Here is a 20,848-nt window from a genome sequence, read left to right as displayed (position 1 = left end):
AATTTTGACTTAACATTAAACAGAAAATTAATCTCAGCCTATAGTGCATAAACTTGTATATGAATTTTAATTTACTGTTTACTTGAATGCAAATTAAAAATGCGAACATAAAATAATTTAATAGATATCAAACTAGTGACATTTCTAAAAAGCAGATGCCTTACAGATATAAGTAATGTGGATATACTGTATGTAAACAGTATGTGAATGTGTGGTAAAAATTAAAAGTTATATGGGTTTTAATTTTTTATGTTTTTTTTATATATTTGGGTGAACTAAATCTTTAATACTACTCAACTAGAAACACCAGTAGTCTGAATCATTGAAAACCAACTGATCTTTTCCTTCCAGTGACAGAATAAGCCTGCTGCCTCCGTCTAACACAAGGAATCAACGGTTGACGTAGGATTTCAAAGGGCTTGATAGCCACAATCGCTAGTGGAGTGCTGGCTGCCGCCGCACTCCTTTAAAGATTGTGTTAATGACTTTAACATTTGAGGTATTGATTTTCTGCCGCGTTCGTAAAGGGCTGCCCGACAATCACTTCACAGAACGCCTTTCATTGTCCTGAAACAGGCTGTGCAGGGGGAGGACAACTGGAACAGCCTGGAAGTGGAAACAATGACTATGAAAAACTTACTATGTTCGCCCATGAGCTGGTGCAGCTTCTCAAAGGGATCAATCGCTTCACATCCTGCATTTTCATCCGATTCCCCTCTCCCTTTCCCAGCTGAACTGCTGCCTGTATAGCTGCAGATGAGGGAGGGCAAGATGGTTGGATAGTTCATACCCCCGTTTAGTCGTCCGAGCGGAGGCACGCCCACCGTGGCGCTCGTTCGCCCTTGTGGGGCCTCGTGAAAGTCACCTTGATAAATGCTGTGCACTGACTGAGTCCTGGAAGAAAGATTGTGCATGCCGGTTGGCTGAGAGGACACAGTCAGTTGCGGCCCCGTTGCGATAGACCTCATTTCCAGAGCCTCGCCGCACCCAGTAGAGACCACAGGACTGGGGCTGCCGTTGCTGAGGTGACAGTGCTGTCGTTGGTGCTGTTGGATGAGGTTGTGGATGGAACGGACCCAGTTCCCGCCACCCCTGTGCCTGCTGTGACCGTTGACCCCGCCGCCAGTGACTCCTCCTCCACTCAGCACACTGTTGGGGTTCACCTTCTTCCTGCGCTTGCTCTGCCAGTTGTTGTAGATGCGGGAAGCGCGACGCTTCACCTTGCGGTACAGGTGGCTGATGTACCTGAGCATCTCCTCGTAGCAGCTCCCCGGCTCAGAGTAGCTGGCAAGGGTGCTGTCGTTGGAGAGGTAGCATGCTCGCTGCTCCTGCATCAGCTGGTTCTCACGCTGCTTTGTTTCTGAGAACTGGGTTGCTATTACAACCAGGCACAGGTTGATCATGAAGAAGGAACCCACCTGAGGGACACAAAGGTCACTGTAGTTTACCATGAACATGAGATGAGCCTGTTTTACACCTCACATGTAAGTGGTGCACATACACCACAGTTCAAAAGTTTGGGGTCGCCAAGATTTCTGTTTTGAAAGAAGTCTCTTACGCTCACTAACAGTAATATTTAATATATTTTAAAATTTAATTATTCCTGTGATGTCAAAGCTGAATTTTCAGCATCATTACTCACATGCTCCTTCAGAAATCATTCTAATATGCTGGTTTGATGCTCATGAAACATTTCTTATCATTATCAGTGTTAGTATGGTTTTGTATATTTTGGCATCCCTATTAACCGGGGTTCTGCTCAATTCAAACTCAGGAACTTAACTGCAATTTTATACCCATTCTCAATTCAATTTCCTAAATTTAAAATCAAATTTAAAACTTTGAATTCCAAAATAAGACGCATAGGATGCAAAATTTCAATTTAAGTTTTCATAGGTCACACTGAGAAACAGATAAATCTATTTGTAATGTCAATTTGAAATTTGAACACGTAGAAATTTGTATATACCACTTTATATTTAACAAATGTATGGACCAGGGTTGAGGAACATATCATTTCCTGAAATGTTATACCTGTTACATATGTCTGAATTTTAATTCAGTAAATTCCACTTTCCTGTTATTGCACTCGATTCATGTATACGGTGTGAAACAGGCCGACATTATGAAATAATTTAAATTAGAGTATACTTACTATAATAAGCAATATAAAATATATAAAATTGTAAAAGGAGTGGGCATCCATAACGTAATACATGATGTCCACCCATCCTTCCAAAGTAATAACCTGCAAAAAAAAAACAGAAGAGAAATTAGGAGAATTGCTGTGAGCTGGAAGATTCAAGTGATCATTAGTTTGAGCTTGGCTCAGCACAATAGCAGTCTCAAGGGACTGGCTCTCATTTCCAACTGTGCAGATGGCTGGTGGCTCAAACACAGAGTTTTGAGAGTTTGTCTGGGGAATGGAAAGCCTGCAAGTTTATTGTATTTTTTTTTCTGCAAGGTTTTGAAAATTATAATTGAGTTCAAACACATTTAAATGTAGTACACCTTGACCTGAGGTAAAGTTTAAATAAATTACCTTACCTCAGATTAAGACATGTCTAATTTTTTATCTTGAACACTGTTAGACACTTAAGCTCTTGAGGAAGAGTTGTTTCTTCCCAGGGATTCAATTTGAATGTGTGTGTCTGTGTTGTTGTTTTTATAGATAAAGACATATCAATCAAAGAGAAATATAGCAAAGTCTTCATGGTACAGAGTGATGCCAGAGGTCTGATTGTTAGTTTGATTGCAGTAAAAGTAGTAGCGCAGGGGTACGTCTATTAGCATTGAGTCATTTGCTTTGGAAGCTCTGCGCCTGCAGCACTGCATTTCATTCCCATCCAGCTGTATCATTTAGCATTAGACCTCATGTGTGAACCCCCGTTTTTCTCATTCTTTCTATGCTGTCTAACAAGAGACAAATTTCTGTTGTTCACATAAAAACAAAAACATGAATCTTCTTTCTTGATTTCAACAGTGGATCCACACAGTTGGCTTTAAAATAGCTGATTCAAAACTTAGCCACATTTACATTTTGTAAATGGGACTGTACTGCTAGACACACAATTTTAACATCATTTATTATAGCCTCTTTTTACATACCGTACACAGCCAGGCATAATTTCCAAAATATTGCTTGAGAGTCCATTTGGGCTCAGGATTTATTGGATGTCAGACTAACAAAAACTTGTTACTTGGATTGTTTTCAGCTGGTCATAGCACGAAAATCCTTGAATATTTCCTTATGTGGCAGGTGTTTAATTTGACTTTTTTTTTTTTTTTTAGAATAAAACTGCCGGCTTGTGGCTAAGTAAACTTTCATAGATAGCATTTTATGCATTCCAAACACACACAATTAACTCATATTTTCAAACTTTTAACATAATTTAGCAAAATATCTGCAGAATTACAAATAGACATTAAAAATATTTGCTCACAAGTTAAATTTCTTTTCTATTCTTTTCTTTATATAAACTGATTTAAATCCATTTTCACAAAAAAAAAAAAAAAAAAAACTAAAATATTATTCATGTTACAATTCATGACTTAAAATGTAAAACCTATTTTTTTATTATCTATTTTTATTTTTGAAGATTGTACTGTAAGTCTGGATCTGGAACAACTTTAAAACAAATATAGTTTCTAAAAAGAAATAAAAAATATATGATGGCATGGTATGTGTAAGTTTAATTTTAAAGTAATCATTATATAAGAAGGCTTATCTGGACATAAAAGGCAATAACCTGCTCACGGGGGTGTCATCTTATGAGTAGAATCCAGGTCTTATTAAAATATCATGTTGACACAGATGAAAAGGCCCTCTTTTATAATTGCATAACCTTTACTGTCATTATAGCCCAGCCAAAAGGGACGCCATGTGACTGACCCACTTGTAATGATCGGACAAATGAGACCGACATTAATTTCCATAGAATGGGTCTCGTTATATGTCCGTATGGTGGGCCCTCCACCAAGAGCATGACTGCGCATATTAAAATACACTTTAACAGAGGTCTGTGCCATCAGTCCGTCTGTGGTGATTCAACTCTGCTGATGAGGATGGATTGAAAGTACTGATGATTTAAATATGCAGCGTGATGCTTATTCTTTTCTTATCTAATTTACACAGGCTGTGATACAAGATATCACTTTCCCATCGAAAAATCTCATCACTTTGCAGAGCTCCTTCCGAGAAAGGGGCAGAAATGACTAAAACAGACATTTGCTCACTGGAGATTCAATTATTTGGTGTGGTTGGAGCGTGCTTAACAAGACTTTGTCCTTTCAAGAAGAAGATTGAGCAATAAAAATTTGTAAAAAGCCTCATCTATATTTCGAATAACTAGAGCCTTTGACTTCAGGGAAAAGAACATTGATGCTTACTAATGCATTTCCATTCCCACAGCGTCCAACAAAAAGATCATCAGTGATGTGAAAAAAAGATCCGGATTACAGAACTGAACAGAACACCATTTCAAGAGGAACGTACCTGGAATATCGCAATCCAGGCATATCCAATATTATCAAAGTTCACTGCCCCTTTGTGCGGGTTGAGCTCCCCGGCCTCACACACATTGTAATACTGGTTCCAGTTAACACAGCTGCTGTTGCTGGTCCCATCCAGGCCCGAGTAGGCATGTCCCGGTGGAGATGCATTTAAAGTGCACTCAACACCCTCCTTCAGGCGGGGCACCTCACTGCAGCGCAGCATGCCGTTATCCTTATTGGTGGAGCAGATGAAGGGGTTGTCCTCACCATCTTCATTCATGTAGTACGGACTCATAAACGACAGATTATAAAGGCTGTGGAAACACATGAAAAACAATGAGAAATATATATATAAAACAGACTGTAACTGTCACATTATATGCTCAGAGACCACAGCTTCTTCCTTATCTTTACATTAGTCATTTAATGTACATGAGACTGAGGACCCCTGCAGAACCTCAGGACTGCGTGCCAAGGTCATTAAGTCTCTTAAAATATCAGATATTTGACCTTTTTATGACAAGGCAAGATTGGTTCAGGTTGTAAAATGTCATGTGGTGCGATTCCTCCAAAATGGGGGAAAATTGAAAATTGTATAAACATTGTTCAAAACCATCTGAAACCAACCGGACACAAAGAATACCTTTCTACAAACTTGGAAAATGTGTTTTAAATGAGAACATTTCTAAATTGCTAATATTATTTTATATGAACATCATTGGGGACCCTGGAACCCCCAAGCATATAACAAATTAAATTTAAAACAGAACATGACGGTCAAACATTGTTATTAAAACAATATATACTCTGATGCCATGGAAGGCCTGGGAATATTCATGTCACGAATGGTTCTGCTAAGAAAAAATTAAATCAACTGAATGCATGTAAGGGCTGAACAGGGTCAAAACTCTGCTTTTACTGCCCATTGCTTAATATAATTTAATCTCAATAAAATGAAAAACACTTCAGAACAGGACATGTCGCTAGCTCATATTTCATGCTAAATAAGAACTGGCAGATGAAAATGTTTGTGTAATGGCCCCTTGAATCACAGGGGCCATTACACAAACACATGCACTTACAGAGCACCAATTTGTCCCATTACATCAAAATATACGATTTATAATTCAACCCATTTTGACGACTGCAGTCTGTACTCATCAATGCCTCTAAAGACTTTTTTATGTAATGTTGTTTTACTCTTGTACCTTTGTTGGAGGTGTGTGTACCTTCAGTGCTCGGGGACCAATGCTCGCCACTGATTTGACACCAGGGTGCAATGTTCAGTTTACAAGACTGTCAGTGGCTGAAATGCCATTGCTGCTGGCAACAGTTGGCTGCCACTTTGGATCATGTTGATAGCGCTGACATGCTCCCAGCGGAGAGAGGGTAAAAGAGGAGAAGAGGGGAAGAAGGCTGCCGGTTAGATAAGAGCAGGACAGTACTTACGCTTTCACGTCAGCTGGCATGAAACACCGATTCCTAAGAAGTCCAGCCCACAGCTGCACCCCGACAATGCCGAATATAAAGAAGACAAAAAAGCACAGCAGGAGGACGTTGCCTAACATAGGCAGAGTATCAAGAAGCAGAGTCACCAGTATTCTCATACCTGAAATACAAAGGCACAAGAGAACACAGACGCAACAGCATTTTAATTATCCTGTGCTAACTCCATACTGCTTTTATGGTTTGCATAACATCCAATGCTTTATTTATCAAAGTATCAGTATAAATTGTGGATAGACCAGTGTATGGATTAATCAGACAATGGGTGCTTCTCAATACTCAAATTGATGCTTCCTTGTTTCCTCGCTCCTACGTCCTCAAACCTGTGACAGGAATCCAATCGAACTCAGCCAACTTGAAGGACATCTCAATTCTCTAATTGCACCGCAAGGAACGAGGAGCGAGGAAGTTTCCTGAGGAGTCATGAGCGAGGATAGATGATGATGTTTTTATGTTTATTTTATTAACATTAATGACACAGACAGCGAATATTAGGCTGCTGTCACTTTAAGACCGAATGCACGGACCGAATATACTGACACACATACGGTTTCTTTCTCAACTGTTCACTTATGACATAAGAGAAGGGTATTTTGACATAATTTTGTGTCTATGTGTCCGTTCAAGCTTAAGTAAACGCAAAAGAGGTGTTTCGGTGTTCAAGTGCTGCCTGATAAGAGCCTTCCTCTCATTCCCTCTCTTTCTCTCTCTCTGCGTGAACGCGCTTCGAGTGTGTGAGGCTGTGTGCACAGATAACAGCACCTATCACTGTATACATATATAAGGTCCTTCAGTATTATCAGGAGCTATCGTGTTTTTCAGGAGCTAATTACCCTCCTCCCTCCCCAGCTCCTCCTCTCGTCAGTCAGGATGGCATTTTGATTCCCCTTGAATCAGAATAAATTCTCGATTATGTTGTACTTAAAATTTTGAATGAATGAAATCTGCAATACATTCAAGTTGGTTCTGTTCTGTTTACCCTAAGGGGGGTATTGCTGCTCTCCTTCTTGCCCAGAACAGAACCATACCGCCAATCCAAACTGTATGCTATTTGTTAATCGTGTTTGACGATAGTGGCCCTGACAGATATATATATATATTCATATATATGTGACCTTGTGAATAAATAAGAATGGTGCATAGTGTGGGGAGTACATATTTGCTTGGCCCTATAAATAGGCCCTATACATATATAGGCCCGAGGTTGGATAGGATACATAATTTCGTGACTTTTTTTTCTCCTGACTTCCGGTGTTGTGACCTTGAAGTGCCATATCGAGGGACGTAACTCCTTGGTTCATAAATGTGAGCGTGTGAGCTGTTATTGGGTTTAATTGCAGGATTGAGGACGCCATGTTTAGCCTAATAGCAGTGAGGAATATCACGTTGAATTTGGTTTTCGTTCCACTTTTGGAGTACGGTACAGATGTTTTATTGTGGAGCTGTGTACATATGGACCTCTGATGTCTAGGCCCTGCTATTTTGATTATGGTTTATTTTAGTTTTATTATGTATACTTTGTTTAGTTTTGTATTGTTTTTTGGCTTTGTGTTTATGTTGTACTCATGTATTTGGTTTAAGTGTGTGATTTTAAAACCTGGGATAAGGATGAGCCCACCGCTAAGGTTTATTTTGTGTTATTGTTCAAAGGGGAGTTTTTGATTCTTTTCTCTGTGTTTCAGGAGACAGCCTGAGTGAGAGTATCTGTCCTCTGTGGTCATCAGGGTCTTCCCCTTTCTTCACTGCATGGGGGCTTGAGGTTTTATTTACTACATGGACATCGAGATGAAGTTTATTCATCAAGTGACCTGTATTGTTCACCGCATTTATTAAGTTACATGTTAGTGATTTAGATATCAGTGCATGTGCCCTTAAAACTGTGGGTTGTGGTCCGATGACTCTTTGCTTCTTTCCCTTCCCACAGGCTAAGTATAACCTATAATATTTTAAGTGCTGGGTTGTGGTTTTAATATTTTGGCATACGTTTCAGAACTCCAAAATGGGATTTTAACATTTAAATGAAAGTTAAATGATATATTTGTAAGTCCCCGGTGGCATATTTGGGAGTTAAGTGTGACCTTTTGATACAGCTCGGTTACATGTAGCTGACTTGATGAATTTAATGAATTTATTGCCTGAATGAGTCATTTTGCATTTTACAAATTAAAATTTACAAAACAAAGTAATGGGTATATTAAGTGGCTTTAAGTACTATGTACTTACATTGAAATTAATAATTTGATACAATGGACTTATTGTGTACATACATGTTTTTACATTGTACTTATATATTTAAAATACCTGCTGTAATTAATTACACAGTTGACCCTTCCCTTACACCTTATCCCACCCTTAAACTTGACCATACCAGCACACCTGTCCCTACCCGTATCACACCGCAATAGCAGCAAAAGTGTTTTACAATAAAACATGAACACAATAAGTACATTGTACATATTTTTCGATGTAAGTACATAGTACTTAAAGCCACTTAATATAAGTGGGACCAAGTAAGGTTACTTGGGACATTTTTTTAAAACAATAGTTAAGAGAACCGTAACATTTTTGTTTACAGTGTATATAGTGAAATGTAGATCAAAAGGCAAAACTTCCCTCGGTTTCACAGACAAGGCTTACTGTAAGCTAGTCCCTGACTAAAATGCATGTTTGAGCTGTTTTAACTGAAAGCAACTTGCACTGACATATCTTAAAATAAAATGGCATTGTTGTCTCAAGATGCACACCACTAAAGTTGTTTTTCCTAAGGCACGTTTATTAAAGCTACTTGAATGCCCTAATTGAACTAAGACCTAATCCTGGCTTGATCTAAGTCCTGTCTGTGAAACCGGGCCCTTATGTTGTAGAATGACACCTTTAACCTAAATTGGGCCCACTTTTAATAATGCTCAACAGAGCAGACAAATTGCATATTTTAAGTGCTCTGCTGAGGGACCGTAGAGACTGACTGAGTCTAACTTTAATGGAAAATTAAGACCACTGAACAAAAACCCATTCCAAATCCATTCCCACAACCACTAACCACCACTCAGAACACTTTAGCAACCACATAGCAATGTGCTAACAACCAGTCAAAACACATTAGCAGCCCACCCACAACACCTCAGCTACCAAGTAGCAATGTCCTGCAACACCCTACAGTATCATTGTTTTGCAGGCAAGGAACACTCACATTTTCTTGAGACTGGATGCAGAATTCTAGTGTAGTGCTGAGAATTACCATAATAGGAAAAGCTTAAGGAATGTATTTCACATGCTAATATAAACTCACATCAGAATTTTCAGGCAGTTAAATATTACCACTGTCCTAAAGAATACAAACAATGGCTGTCAAATTTAGCACATTAACGTACGTACAGTATGCATTTAATTGAACTCAAATGTTGTTATTTTTATTACGCACAGTTAACACATTAAATCTGACATTATATAACGGCTTTATTCTATTCTGTGATTACTAAAAAGAGCAAAAGTTTTTATGTTAGAATTTATTAAAACTGAATTAATGATTACTATACTTAATTCAAGGGATTTATTAATTGTCTCTACAAAAAAAAAAAATCCCCGCTGTAGAAGTGAAATGTAATTTGGACAAACATTAGATGATTGTCAGAGGCAACCTAGGATCATTGGGGAAATTTTGCAACACTTTCGAAGTGAAATGTCCAGTAAGTGGTGCTAAAAGTGTGTTTAATTTTGTCTGAAACATATGAACGTGAATCTGGCAATATATTATTGAGTTGGTTGTTCGGAAATGAAATGTTCAGAGAGTGGAAACGAAGTTGTTGGTGTTTTACTGTCATTAATGCTCATTCCAGCTAGAAACTGCTGTGAATTGCATGTAGGTATGTTTTTTTTTGTTTTGCCAAAAAAAAAATTGAGGTAGAGGTATGTTTTTCCAATGAGCCTAAGGTTGGTCTAAGGGGACAAAAGTAATTTTACAAGTATAATCTATTAAGTATGTGATGGTGGGGGGTCCATAAAGTTATTTGTCATTGAACAATATGCAGATTATATTTTTGTGCAAGTGAGATCATCTCTGTAGTGCACATATATTTAGCTGCAATTGAAATGTTATGTGAGATTATGTGAAATTAATTACAATCAATTATATTAATCAATTGACAGCCCTGACAAAAAAAAACAAAAAAAAACAAAGAGCAAAAGAACAGGCATGGATGCATATGTAATTCAGTTGTCACATGACCCAGTGATTAAGACCGTGTGTAAAAAACTGTCAGAATGGATAAGCCAGAGAGCATCACCGTTCAGCATGTTTCATGCAGAATGAGTAACCTGTTACCTACAGGTACTCATTCTCATTTAAGATGAAACAATCCTGTCTATCACTCTGCTTTCTTGAGATGACACAACAATGGTGAAAAGCAGCAAAAAGACACTGCATTGCTCTCTCAAATGCGCATAAAAACATCAGCAAACATCATTGAGAGAAGTGCCCCAGGAGAGAAGCGATTCATCCGGTGGATCCGTGTGACTAATGTGTTTGATGTGGGTGTGTGTGACTGATGTAATTTGAGTGTATGATATGGGGAGGAGAGGGCTTTAAATGGGCCTGTCTGAGTGTGAACATCCTCTCGATGGCCTGCATCCCTCCCACCAAAGACAGCGTGGAGCCACAGTGTCGCTCGGACACTCTAATGAGCCCCCTAGAGAAAAGCGTGGTCAGTGGAAGAGGATGAACATGCTAACTCGCTCTCTGGTAAACAGATAGAGGGGAGATAGAGAATCGCTCTGCCAAGCATTTCTAGCTTGATATTTGAATTACGGCTTCAGGTGTGAGATGGCATGTCGGCAATAACAAAACAACGGAGACGCACACATGCACTCAAACTACTGTAACATCCACAATTCGCTCCAGCGAATAGTAATATCATTGCATACTAAAAGCACTTCTGCTGGCGGCAACACTCCGCCGAGACAAATAAATCACGGTATCTCGTCTTCCATCTGGGCAACAGCAAAGTCATTAAAGCTGATGTGGTGGAGCAGACTTACTCATACTTAAAATCTACAGCTCCAGGGGTGTGTCTCAATTCACCCCCTAGTTTAGTAGTGAGTGCACTGCCCAGGGAATCTTGAAATTCAAGTGGACTAAAAGTTTGCTCCCTAAAAAAACACTGCAAAGAAACAAATTGGGGGTTGGTTTTCTTGCAGTGTTTTAAAACATTTTATATAAAGTATGCTGTCAAGATTTTTAAGTCTATATACCACACTTATATACATATATACCTATAAGTCTAAATATTTTTTTTTGTTCTGAAAGAAATTTATACTTTTATTCAGCAAGGATGCATTAAATTGAACAAACATTGTCAAAAAAACTACTTCAAATAAAGGCTGTTCTTTTGAGCATTCTATTCAATGTAAATGTATCAGGGTTTCCACCAAAATATTACCGGTAAGCAGAACGACTGTTTTCAACATTGATAATTAGTCAGGGATAATACACTGCTAGCTGTGAATTAAACAATTTTAATGCATGCCGTGGAGGCAAAGAACCACCCGAATCAAGTGCATTCAAATTGTTTAATTCACAGCTAGCTGTGGATTATCCTGCTATTAATAGACCTTATTCACAGCAGCGCCATCTATTTAACGGGAATGAAAGCGAGGCTGTGAGGTATAGACATACATCTCTTCAGTGGGTTGCACTGTTATTTAATGGGCTTTTGGATTGTTCCGCTGATGAAACACTGCAAAAATATCTTTCCAAGACAATCTAACTCCAGACAACATGAGCTGTGGAAAATGATAAGTGATCTAGAAACTTTATACAGCGTTTTACAGTGGATGCCAATGAAAACATGGAAAGTCTATCCCTCACAGCATCGCTTTCATACCTGACATGGCGCTGCTCTAAATAAGGTCTATACCATGGTCATTTGAATGCAGCACTGAACAGTTGTTATTGATGTTTGCAGTTTTAAATTTGACTGGAAGGGTTAAAATGGTGGTTACTTAGGTTCATCCGCTACGACTCGTTAGATCTTGCATTCGTTCCATTTTAAATCAGACAGAGATAAAGTAGTGCAGTAAGGTTAACTTTATTTGAATGAGAGAGAGAGAGAGAGAGAGAGAGAGAGAGAGAGAGAGAGAGAGAGAGAGAGAGAGAGAGAGAGAGAGAGAGAGATGTGTGTGTGAATTACCTGTGTCTGTTCAGTGTCTCTCTAGCAATGAAGCTTTGAGTGTGTGAGTGTATGCTGTCTGAGTGTGAGTCAGTGACGTATGTGTGTGTTTGCTTCAATGAAAGCAGCGCATTAATATAGAATGCTGATTAAACTGACTTGGAACTAGCTGTGCATTTTATTGCACAGCCAATCAGAATTTAGTATTCAGACAGACCATGGTATAATAATAAATGTTTCTTGAGCAGCAAATCATCATATTATAATGATTTCTGAACGATCATGTCAATTGAAGACTGGAGTAATGATGCTGAAAATTCAGCTTTACCATCACTAAATTACATTTTTAATAATAATAATGAATTAAATTAAAAATTGTCATAATATTACTGTTTTCACTGTATTTTTGATCAAATAAATGCAGCCTTGGAAAGCATAAGAGATGCTTCTTTCAGAAACAAAAAAATCTAACTATTCCGAAAGTTTTAAACGCACTGTCTATATAGGACACTTGCCTTTGTAAAAGTCTGTTAACAGTAAACAGAGGCAAACTGGACACACTTGTAATTTTATTTTCCCTTAGACTTATGGGACACATTATGGGACTCGCTGTTTTTTCTTATAGGATCTAGGAGATCGAATATAACTGTCAGTCCGTCACACAGAGGTTCATTACTAAAAGAAATACGCCTCTCGTTTGTGGGACATGTTCTGCTGGGTAATTTTATAGACTAGTGTGTTCTGTAAGTTGTCTTTCCTGCACACAGGCTCATCACGTGATTGGCTGAGATGATCTCTGCTTCACATGTCATAGATCAGGCAGCTGATTTCTCCTTTCATCACAGATGAAATGACACATAACAATGTCTTTGAGAGGCAGGTAGCATCAGCAGCCAAAGATCAGCCTGCTGGAAAAACCAGGTCATGGCAGCCTCAGGTGGTTAAAGCTGCTTTCTGGAATATAATAGCTAGTTTGTTGCTGTCAAGGAAATTCATAGCAGAGAAAAAGATTCTCCTGGAAATATACAAATTGCTAGCCGTAAATGTCATGTGATTAATCACCTTGGATCCCCAGCAGCTCAGGCAAGGTGACCCGGTCGACTTAACCTGATTGATCAATATGTTTAAACCACCTTGATCCAATCAATGACCATAAATGCATCATTTTATCAGGATTTTCCAGCATGAAAGACACTTACTAGGCACTCTGTTGATGGCTCGCAGGGGCCTGAGCACTCGCACAGTCCGGATGGCTGACAGGCTGGCGTTATGACCGTCCAGTGAATACTCCATCATCCTGGAGGAAGCAGAGCAGAGGAAACGTACTGCAAGGGTCAGACACTAAAGGTCAATCTCTGTAACCTTTCTTTTTGTCGATCTTACGTGAGGATAATGAAAGAAAAGTGTTTTTTTTTTAAAGAAGACTTGATGCGTTCATCACTCGTGTCAATTTAAAAGGTCAATTTAAACAACAAGGGGAAGGGGAATGTTTTTTAAATGGTTAATGAATCGTAGCGCTGAGAAATCTCACAGTAATTCTATTTCCCAACTGACAGCCCGTAAATCGAGCGGCGGGTCCCTCCTGACCAGCTTTACCGTGGTGATAATGGCTGAATGCACGAGTGACAAGTGAGAAAAGAGACAGGTTTCCTCACCCTGCCATGACAATGAAGAAGTCCAGGCGGTTCCATGTGTCGCCAAGGTAACACTTTGATCCAAAAATCCCCAGGGCTATCATTTTGATGACCATCTCCACAGCAAAGAAGGCGAAGATGCAGTCATCAAATGCCTGAGGACAAAAACTCACAGTATTTTCAATCATATAGAAGGACCGACATTTTACGTAGGAGGGAGAACATGAGATGGGGGGAAACTATTATATTTCAATGCTTTTGCTTATGTGCAACATTTTTGCTTTGTGAAAGAACGCAAGAGCATTGCAATATAATTGTTTCCTCTCATGCATTTTTTCCCCATCACCATGTCGCTTTAGCAGGCTAAGAACTTCAAAAATGTGTGTATATAAATTTGGGCACCATTTGAGAGTTTTACAGGGAGAGAGTGAGAAGATCAGCTATGATTCATGTTATGTAGTATTTTCAGCTCTGGCCTCAGCTGAACCGCTCTCCGAAATCCTGCCGATGCTGATGTCAGGCTCTTCTGGACATAACAATTTCCCACAGTACCATGTATACAACCCAGCTCACTTTGGTGGGAGCGTGGGCAGGATTACAGGGAATTACAAAACTAAGGAAGCAAAATGCTTCAGTCTGATATCTGGCAAAGGTTCCAGTGACCCCTAGACCTGTGTGTGCCACAAAACATGGGCTTAACGCCAAGTCTATGGTGGGACAGTCCTAAACACAGACATTGGACACAAAAATGATAAAATAAACAGATAAAATAAAGGGTAACGAATCTTTTTAAGACTAAAATGTGAATTCTGATGTATTGTGGCCCCAAAAAGTATTTTGGACATCCACCATAATCCACACCAGTGTTATTTTAGATACTATTATAGTTTTTATTAATATTTTGAATACATGTTTATCTTTATATTTTTTTTTTTAGTTTTAAAGTTTTAGTAATTTTGTTGTGTATTTTTGCTTGAATGTCCATAGTTTATCTTTTTTTCAGTTTTAGTTATTTTAATACATAAAGTTGAACTAGATGTTTATGTTAATGTTGCCTTGCCAACTAACTGAAATAAAATATTTTTTTTATATTACCGGTATATATATATAAAAATAAAAATTATAATAATTGTATTGCTTTAGTATTAGTTGATTAACTATACCCTGATGCACATATAAAATCCAGGAATGTCATGCAGACAAGGAAAGGTTGTCAGGTTTCAAATGATGAAAAATATGGATAAACCGATTAAAGACAAAAAAAATTGACATGGAGCATGTTAGTCTAAAATGTGATGAACAATGGCTGTTATTCTAGGACGCCTGTTTGATCTTCATACAGTACATCCACTACAAATCTCATTGAAACTAGTTTGATTTGAAGTAATGGCTCAGAAAACTGAAGCTAGTTCTGAGAAAAGCTCTAACGACATTTGATTGCAGGGGCCATTTGGTTTAATGCTATTTTGTGCAATTTAATATCTACAGTATATACAATTCAATATCTACTTTCTATCCAAAACTTTTATGGAATACTATCTTTGAATGATGTTTGAGGGAACATTATCATATAATGAGCTTTCAGAGTCCATCTCTCATAGCATATTGGAGCGAGACTTACCTGTAAGATGATACACCACTCAGACTGGCACTTGAGGTCCTCACATGGCTGGAACATGCCCAGAGTCACACAGTTCAACAGAATCACCAGCATGCTCACATGCTCAAACCATGTGCACAAGAGTCAAGGAAATACAGTATATCACAGATATCATATAGTCATGCTTTCTGGATTGTGTTTAGCTAATTGCAAAGAAATATGTCTCTGGAACATAAAGATACATAGATGGTAAACACCAATATTGATTTTATTGATCCCTTAGTTATGAGTTTAACAAATTAGAGCAAACAACACTATGGGTTTGCAAAAAATTTAAATAAAAAAGCTACATTTTCAGCATCATTACTCCATTCTTACTCCACATAATCCTTCAGAAATCTTTCTAATATGACGATTATAAATGTATTTGCCATCACTTTTGTTAAGTTTAATGTGTCTGAATTCGTAAGACATTCAATAAACTATACAGCCAAAGCAGCCATATCAAGGATCCAAGCAGAAATAAAATGTTCTTCTCACTGCTTATGTGCTGAAATATTTAGTGAGTGCAACAGAAACAGGGTTATGTCTGTTTCAGCTGCACAACTATTGGTTCCACTGCTGTCTGAGATGTCAGATGCCATAAGAACCGTCAGCGACGAGGCCGAAACAAGCTGTTGCTGCTGCTGTCACCAAGCACGACCTATCAGCATCTCCATAAGCGCTGTCCGCTACACTGAAGATCACGACCATCATGACCAGCGGCCGTCACACCACAAATCAGCACCAACAACACCCACAGGCCCCTATGGATCCTGATGTTCTCCAGATTATTTCTGATCATCTAGCTCTATTCAAACACAATCTTTAAAACATCTGCGCTTAAACCCTCCAAGGACACACTCAGCTATCCTAGGGTTGAAATGACATCCTCGTTCCACCAAGGGCTTCGCAACTCATCTATTATGCAGCAGGTCCGCTCATCTAAAATGGGGCAAATGATGGGCATTTGCCATGCAATACACAAATGAGAAATTTGAACACTGTTTCATGGACTCATTTCCATAAGCAATCACAGAGCTTCGGATTGTGGGCGTCACAACATTGTGTTCCCTCACAATGGAGCAGTGACTGAAATCAGGTGCTGATGAACCCTGAGGATTTTCAAGTCACTGTGCCTTCACAAACAACAGATAAGGTGTAAAGAAAAGAGAACGGAAGCAAAAAAAATATTTTCAAGAGTTTCAAGGATTTCTATTCAACTTGCACACAATGAAGAAAAATAGGGTTGGACATGATTTTCCAGGATGGACAGTGGCCGCCCGGGGGGGCCGTGGTAAATCAGGATGTGGAATACTTTGATTAGCATGACAGACATAACGTCTCAGTCATACTTCCAAGCAGATCCAGGTCCCAAATCCCACTTCATAAAGATGGCTACACTCTCCAGGGAAATACAGGAAATGGAGTGGACTTTAACAAGTCACGTTCCCACTCACAGTCTACAGTCTGAGTGGAGTGGCTTAAATTGATAATCTGTCACTTAATAAATAATGCTTTTCTGTTGAAACGAACTGGCCAAGTTTACCAGCTCTGCGGTCTATCCATCCCCTTAAAAGGTAAATGGAAATGCATTGCTGCTAAAATAAGAATTTCCCCAACCACCAGTCGAGCCAACTCTAGGGAGGCAAAATGTTCCAACCACTGTGAAGATTGTTTTCTTCTTTCTACTCCTTTATTATTCCACCATTCTTCCCCCTTTCTTACCTTTCTTGTATTATTCACAGACAAGCTACAATAAATACATTGCTTCATAATACTTTGCACATGATGTGTTTTGGAAATGTAAGTGTTTCATACTAGTTAATAGAGACTTACAGTAAAATAAGAGTCACCAAACAAGCACATTTGGTGGAAGTCTTAAAGAAGCCATGAAATCACATGATGAACACAGTTTTGGTCTTGTGTTGACATATTTCTTCTGGACCTATTAAAAGAATTCTCTCTCTCTTTTTTTTAAATAGACTTTATATACACAAGTTACACAACCATTCAAATGTGTTCGTTTAATATGATTTCTAATGCGTTTGAAAAGTTTGTTTGCTCACCAAGGCTGCATTTATTTGATTATGGAATTTTACAATTTAAAATAACTGATTTATATTAGAATACATAAATTAAATTTATTCCTGCGACGTCAACGCTGAATTTTCAGCAGACATTACTCCAGTCCTCATAATTACCAATGTTGAAAACAGTTGTGTTTTTCAGGTTTCTTTGACAATAGAAAGTTCAAAAGAACAGCATTTATTTGACTTGGAATTGTTCTATGACAAAGTCTTCACTGTCAATTTTGATAAATTTAATGAATTTCTGTCTGTCGGCATCAGGAGAGGGACATTCTTATTCTAGAGAGCATCTGAAACTGGTGTAGTGCAGAATGAGTCAATATTTGTCCATTTTCCCTATAGAGAAATATTAAAAGTGTGTATGTGATAAGGGCCATTTTTAGCAATCTAGTTCAATGTTATTGTGAATGATTAATCTCTTCTAGATGATTTGTCGCTGCCCACATACAGCAATATGATTTAATTGTCTGTATTCTGAGTGAGTTTAATTCATACTTTGATTGATAATTGTTCATCTTGTTCAGGACATGACACATTATTCACTGCCATATACAAACTTGCCCTGCACAATGTGAAGCAGCAAGAACTGATTTCTCGTCAAAATGGATCTTATTTTTTACAATCAACAGATCTATTATGTGACCAGATTTTTCAAAGCTATGGGTATTAGGGCATCCAGCAGCATGAACGCCTACTAGAGACCAACAATACAGCGACCTGGTGACCTGCAGTGATGAAAATCGCTGTCATTTTATTCGTTCTCTACACAGCAACAACACAGAAAACTTGGCTCGTCTGAGTGTTTTTTCATCCAAAGCCTCCAGTTATTGTCTTCAGATAGCTCTAGCAATGGGGCTTATGGCAGTAATTTACTGGGCTTTCTGCAACATCACAGAAAAGTTGCACGACTTTGATGGTTAGATGGAACTGTGTTTGTGCAATACATTGTCTGTCCTTGAAGAACTCATCCTGCCGACTAAGTGGTACACTAAGTGGCAGACTGCCTCCTTTATCACGCTCAATTGTGAACATCTGCCATATGACTGTTGCAAAATGTGTCTGTGTGTTAGAACAAACCTCCAGCATCTCTTTTCTGAGGAAGCCGCAGCTACCGCCCTGATTGAAACCCACTAACATGCAAATGCATGACTCACTGAAAAACTATTGAGGTTGGAAATCACACTTTAAACTTAAATCCCTGTGATTGCAGCAGTTGGCATCGTGTTGCTGAATAAATAAGGCATTTAGTTGGCAAATAAAGCAATAGTAATAAGACAATTAACAGAGGTGTTCATTTACACATTCTAGGTGCTAATGTGGGTTTTTGGCACTGCTGTTCAGATTATTAGCAGTAGCTTCTTTATTTTTTTCTCTCTGATAGTTGCCGATGTTATAACAGCATTAAAGTTAGGTAAAAATATACAAAAGATTGTTCTGGGTATTTAAAAGCGTATGCGTGATTTTTGATTTCTCCCATGCAGTGAACTGAAACTTTTGAATCAGTTAACTAAAAAGATTTATTCTGATTCATTCACTGAACTTTTTTTGCAGATTACATCAATGCCCCAGTAAGTGGCAATAAGCAAGACGGAATTTGGATACATTACAATTGAGTTTATTAAAATATGTTGTGTTATTTTCAAATTCAGTCTTTTCATCTCACATGTTTTACAAGTGACGCGTTTTAGCAACATATAAAATGTTTGAATATTTGGTGAGTTGTTTTTGTTGAGTAAAATTAGATGCATTTTCAGTCAGTTTAAAATTGACGAATATGACGAGAAAATACTGACTAAATAGATTTGTTCACAATGTTCACCCTCTTGTTTTTATAATGAGAAAAGTTGTTTTCATAATGCCACAGTAGTGGGAAATCAACCTATGAATGACTGACGTACAGAAAAAAACATTATAGATTCCTTTTATACTACCGGTAATACAAATATCCTGCGATGTTAAAGCTTAAAGAGAGGCTTCCTTTTTCTGTGAAACCCTTCAAAATGATAAATGGGCTTTCGCTGAGTGCTGGTTTCACCTTTCTTGGCAGCATCATGACCCCCCCCCCCCCCCCATAAAAAAAAAGGACTCTGAAACTGAAACTGGAAGTCTCACTGCTTACTGTCACTGCTAACAATTGGATTATTTGCTTGTTGCTAGCGTAGGAGAAAAGGATTAATGAAGTCGTCACATTGATTAAGCCAAGAGGACCGTCACAGCCTGCCACCTAGACTAACGGACCGCACTGACACAAGGGTGACCGGGTTCTTCTGAGTCAGCCAACTCATCACATTGCAAGTGGAGATGTATTGCTCCCCTCTGCTGTGCGTTCATTAGCAGAGAGCAAATTCAATCAAGACAGTCTGTAATAACATTCTCCAGTAAGGTCAGAGGGTCCAAACCCCAGGGACAGACAATATTGTTGGGTCCTTCCTGTTTTGCAGTACTCTGCGACTTACAGCATATGAATACAAAGAATATTCTGGTGTTGTAATTCAAAGTAGTATTTACTACTATGTATGTACCAGACTTAGCAGACAGAAATATTCTCAGGTCAAGCTCAAGCACTGAAGACTAATTAATTATTGAATATAACTTGTTTTTACAACATTGCACAATTGACAATGTGCCTAATAGGATGCAAATAAATGTGTTTACTTAATTGTGATTAAATATAATAAGACTGTAAGAGCTCAGTAAAAAAAATTGTAGAAATTGTATCGCTCAATTATGGCAGATGTATGAATGAAAGTCCCAACATTCTCATACATGCTATTGAAATGTAATCTTAACAAACTGTTTTGTAGCTTTCAGTATTTCTCCCATTCAAGTAGATAGGAGCTGTACTGTACATGTTTATCTGTATATGTATTACCTATATAGAAAATTGCTACCCAGGTCATTGGCGAGATGGCCGTTGAATAAAATGACTTTCCTTAAAAGGACTTTGGGGAGACTTTAGAGGAGACAGAAGATCCAATGCCTTAAAACAGCGATTCAGCATACCATCTATGAACTATGACACTATAATGATGGGAGGGAGTAAGTCCTGGCCTTGAAATACAATAAAGCCTCCCTGCTTCAGTGGATGTATCAGGCTGTGATAGTGTAAGCGGCTTCTTAGAAATAAGATAATCTCATTCTCATTTCCTGTGTTCTCCATTCACCACCACTTAACATCATTAATCCTATACATTAAATACCGCTGAACGTCTGACCTCTTTTATTATCCGTTTTCCTGTCAGCCGACAGGCAGATGCCATCATTAACCAGCATCAAACAGTACGGAAATTCATTCCTGGTCTAAGTCGGATCCTTTTAACA

General features: G+C 38.4%; 1 protein-coding gene across 2 annotated transcripts in view; it reads right to left on the bottom strand.

Moving 5' to 3' along the window:
• Positions 1–15,526, bottom strand: part of cacna1ha (calcium channel, voltage-dependent, T type, alpha 1H subunit a) — a 58,319-nt gene extending 42,793 nt beyond the window's left edge. For both annotated transcript variants that reach the window (XM_079611656.1, XM_079611657.1), the window contains exons 1-7: positions 15,420–15,526; positions 13,820–13,953; positions 13,364–13,461; positions 5,944–6,103; positions 4,496–4,808; positions 2,156–2,248; positions 641–1,418 (exon numbers count right to left, since the gene is read on the bottom strand). In XM_079611656.1, coding sequence (XP_079467782.1) covers positions 641–1,418; positions 2,156–2,248; positions 4,496–4,808; positions 5,944–6,103; positions 13,364–13,461; positions 13,820–13,953; positions 15,420–15,512 — 1,669 coding nt within the window. In that variant the 5' untranslated portion in view covers positions 15,513–15,526. The remainder of the gene's footprint in view (positions 1–640; positions 1,419–2,155; positions 2,249–4,495; positions 4,809–5,943; positions 6,104–13,363; positions 13,462–13,819; positions 13,954–15,419) is intronic.
• Positions 15,527–20,848: the final 5,322 nt, after the last annotated feature.

This window comes from Phoxinus phoxinus (genome assembly GCF_949152265.1).
Source record: "Phoxinus phoxinus genome assembly, chromosome: 1".
Lineage (NCBI taxonomy): Eukaryota > Metazoa > Chordata > Actinopteri > Cypriniformes > Leuciscidae > Phoxinus > Phoxinus phoxinus.
This window is presented reverse-complemented; position numbering and strand designations above follow the sequence as displayed.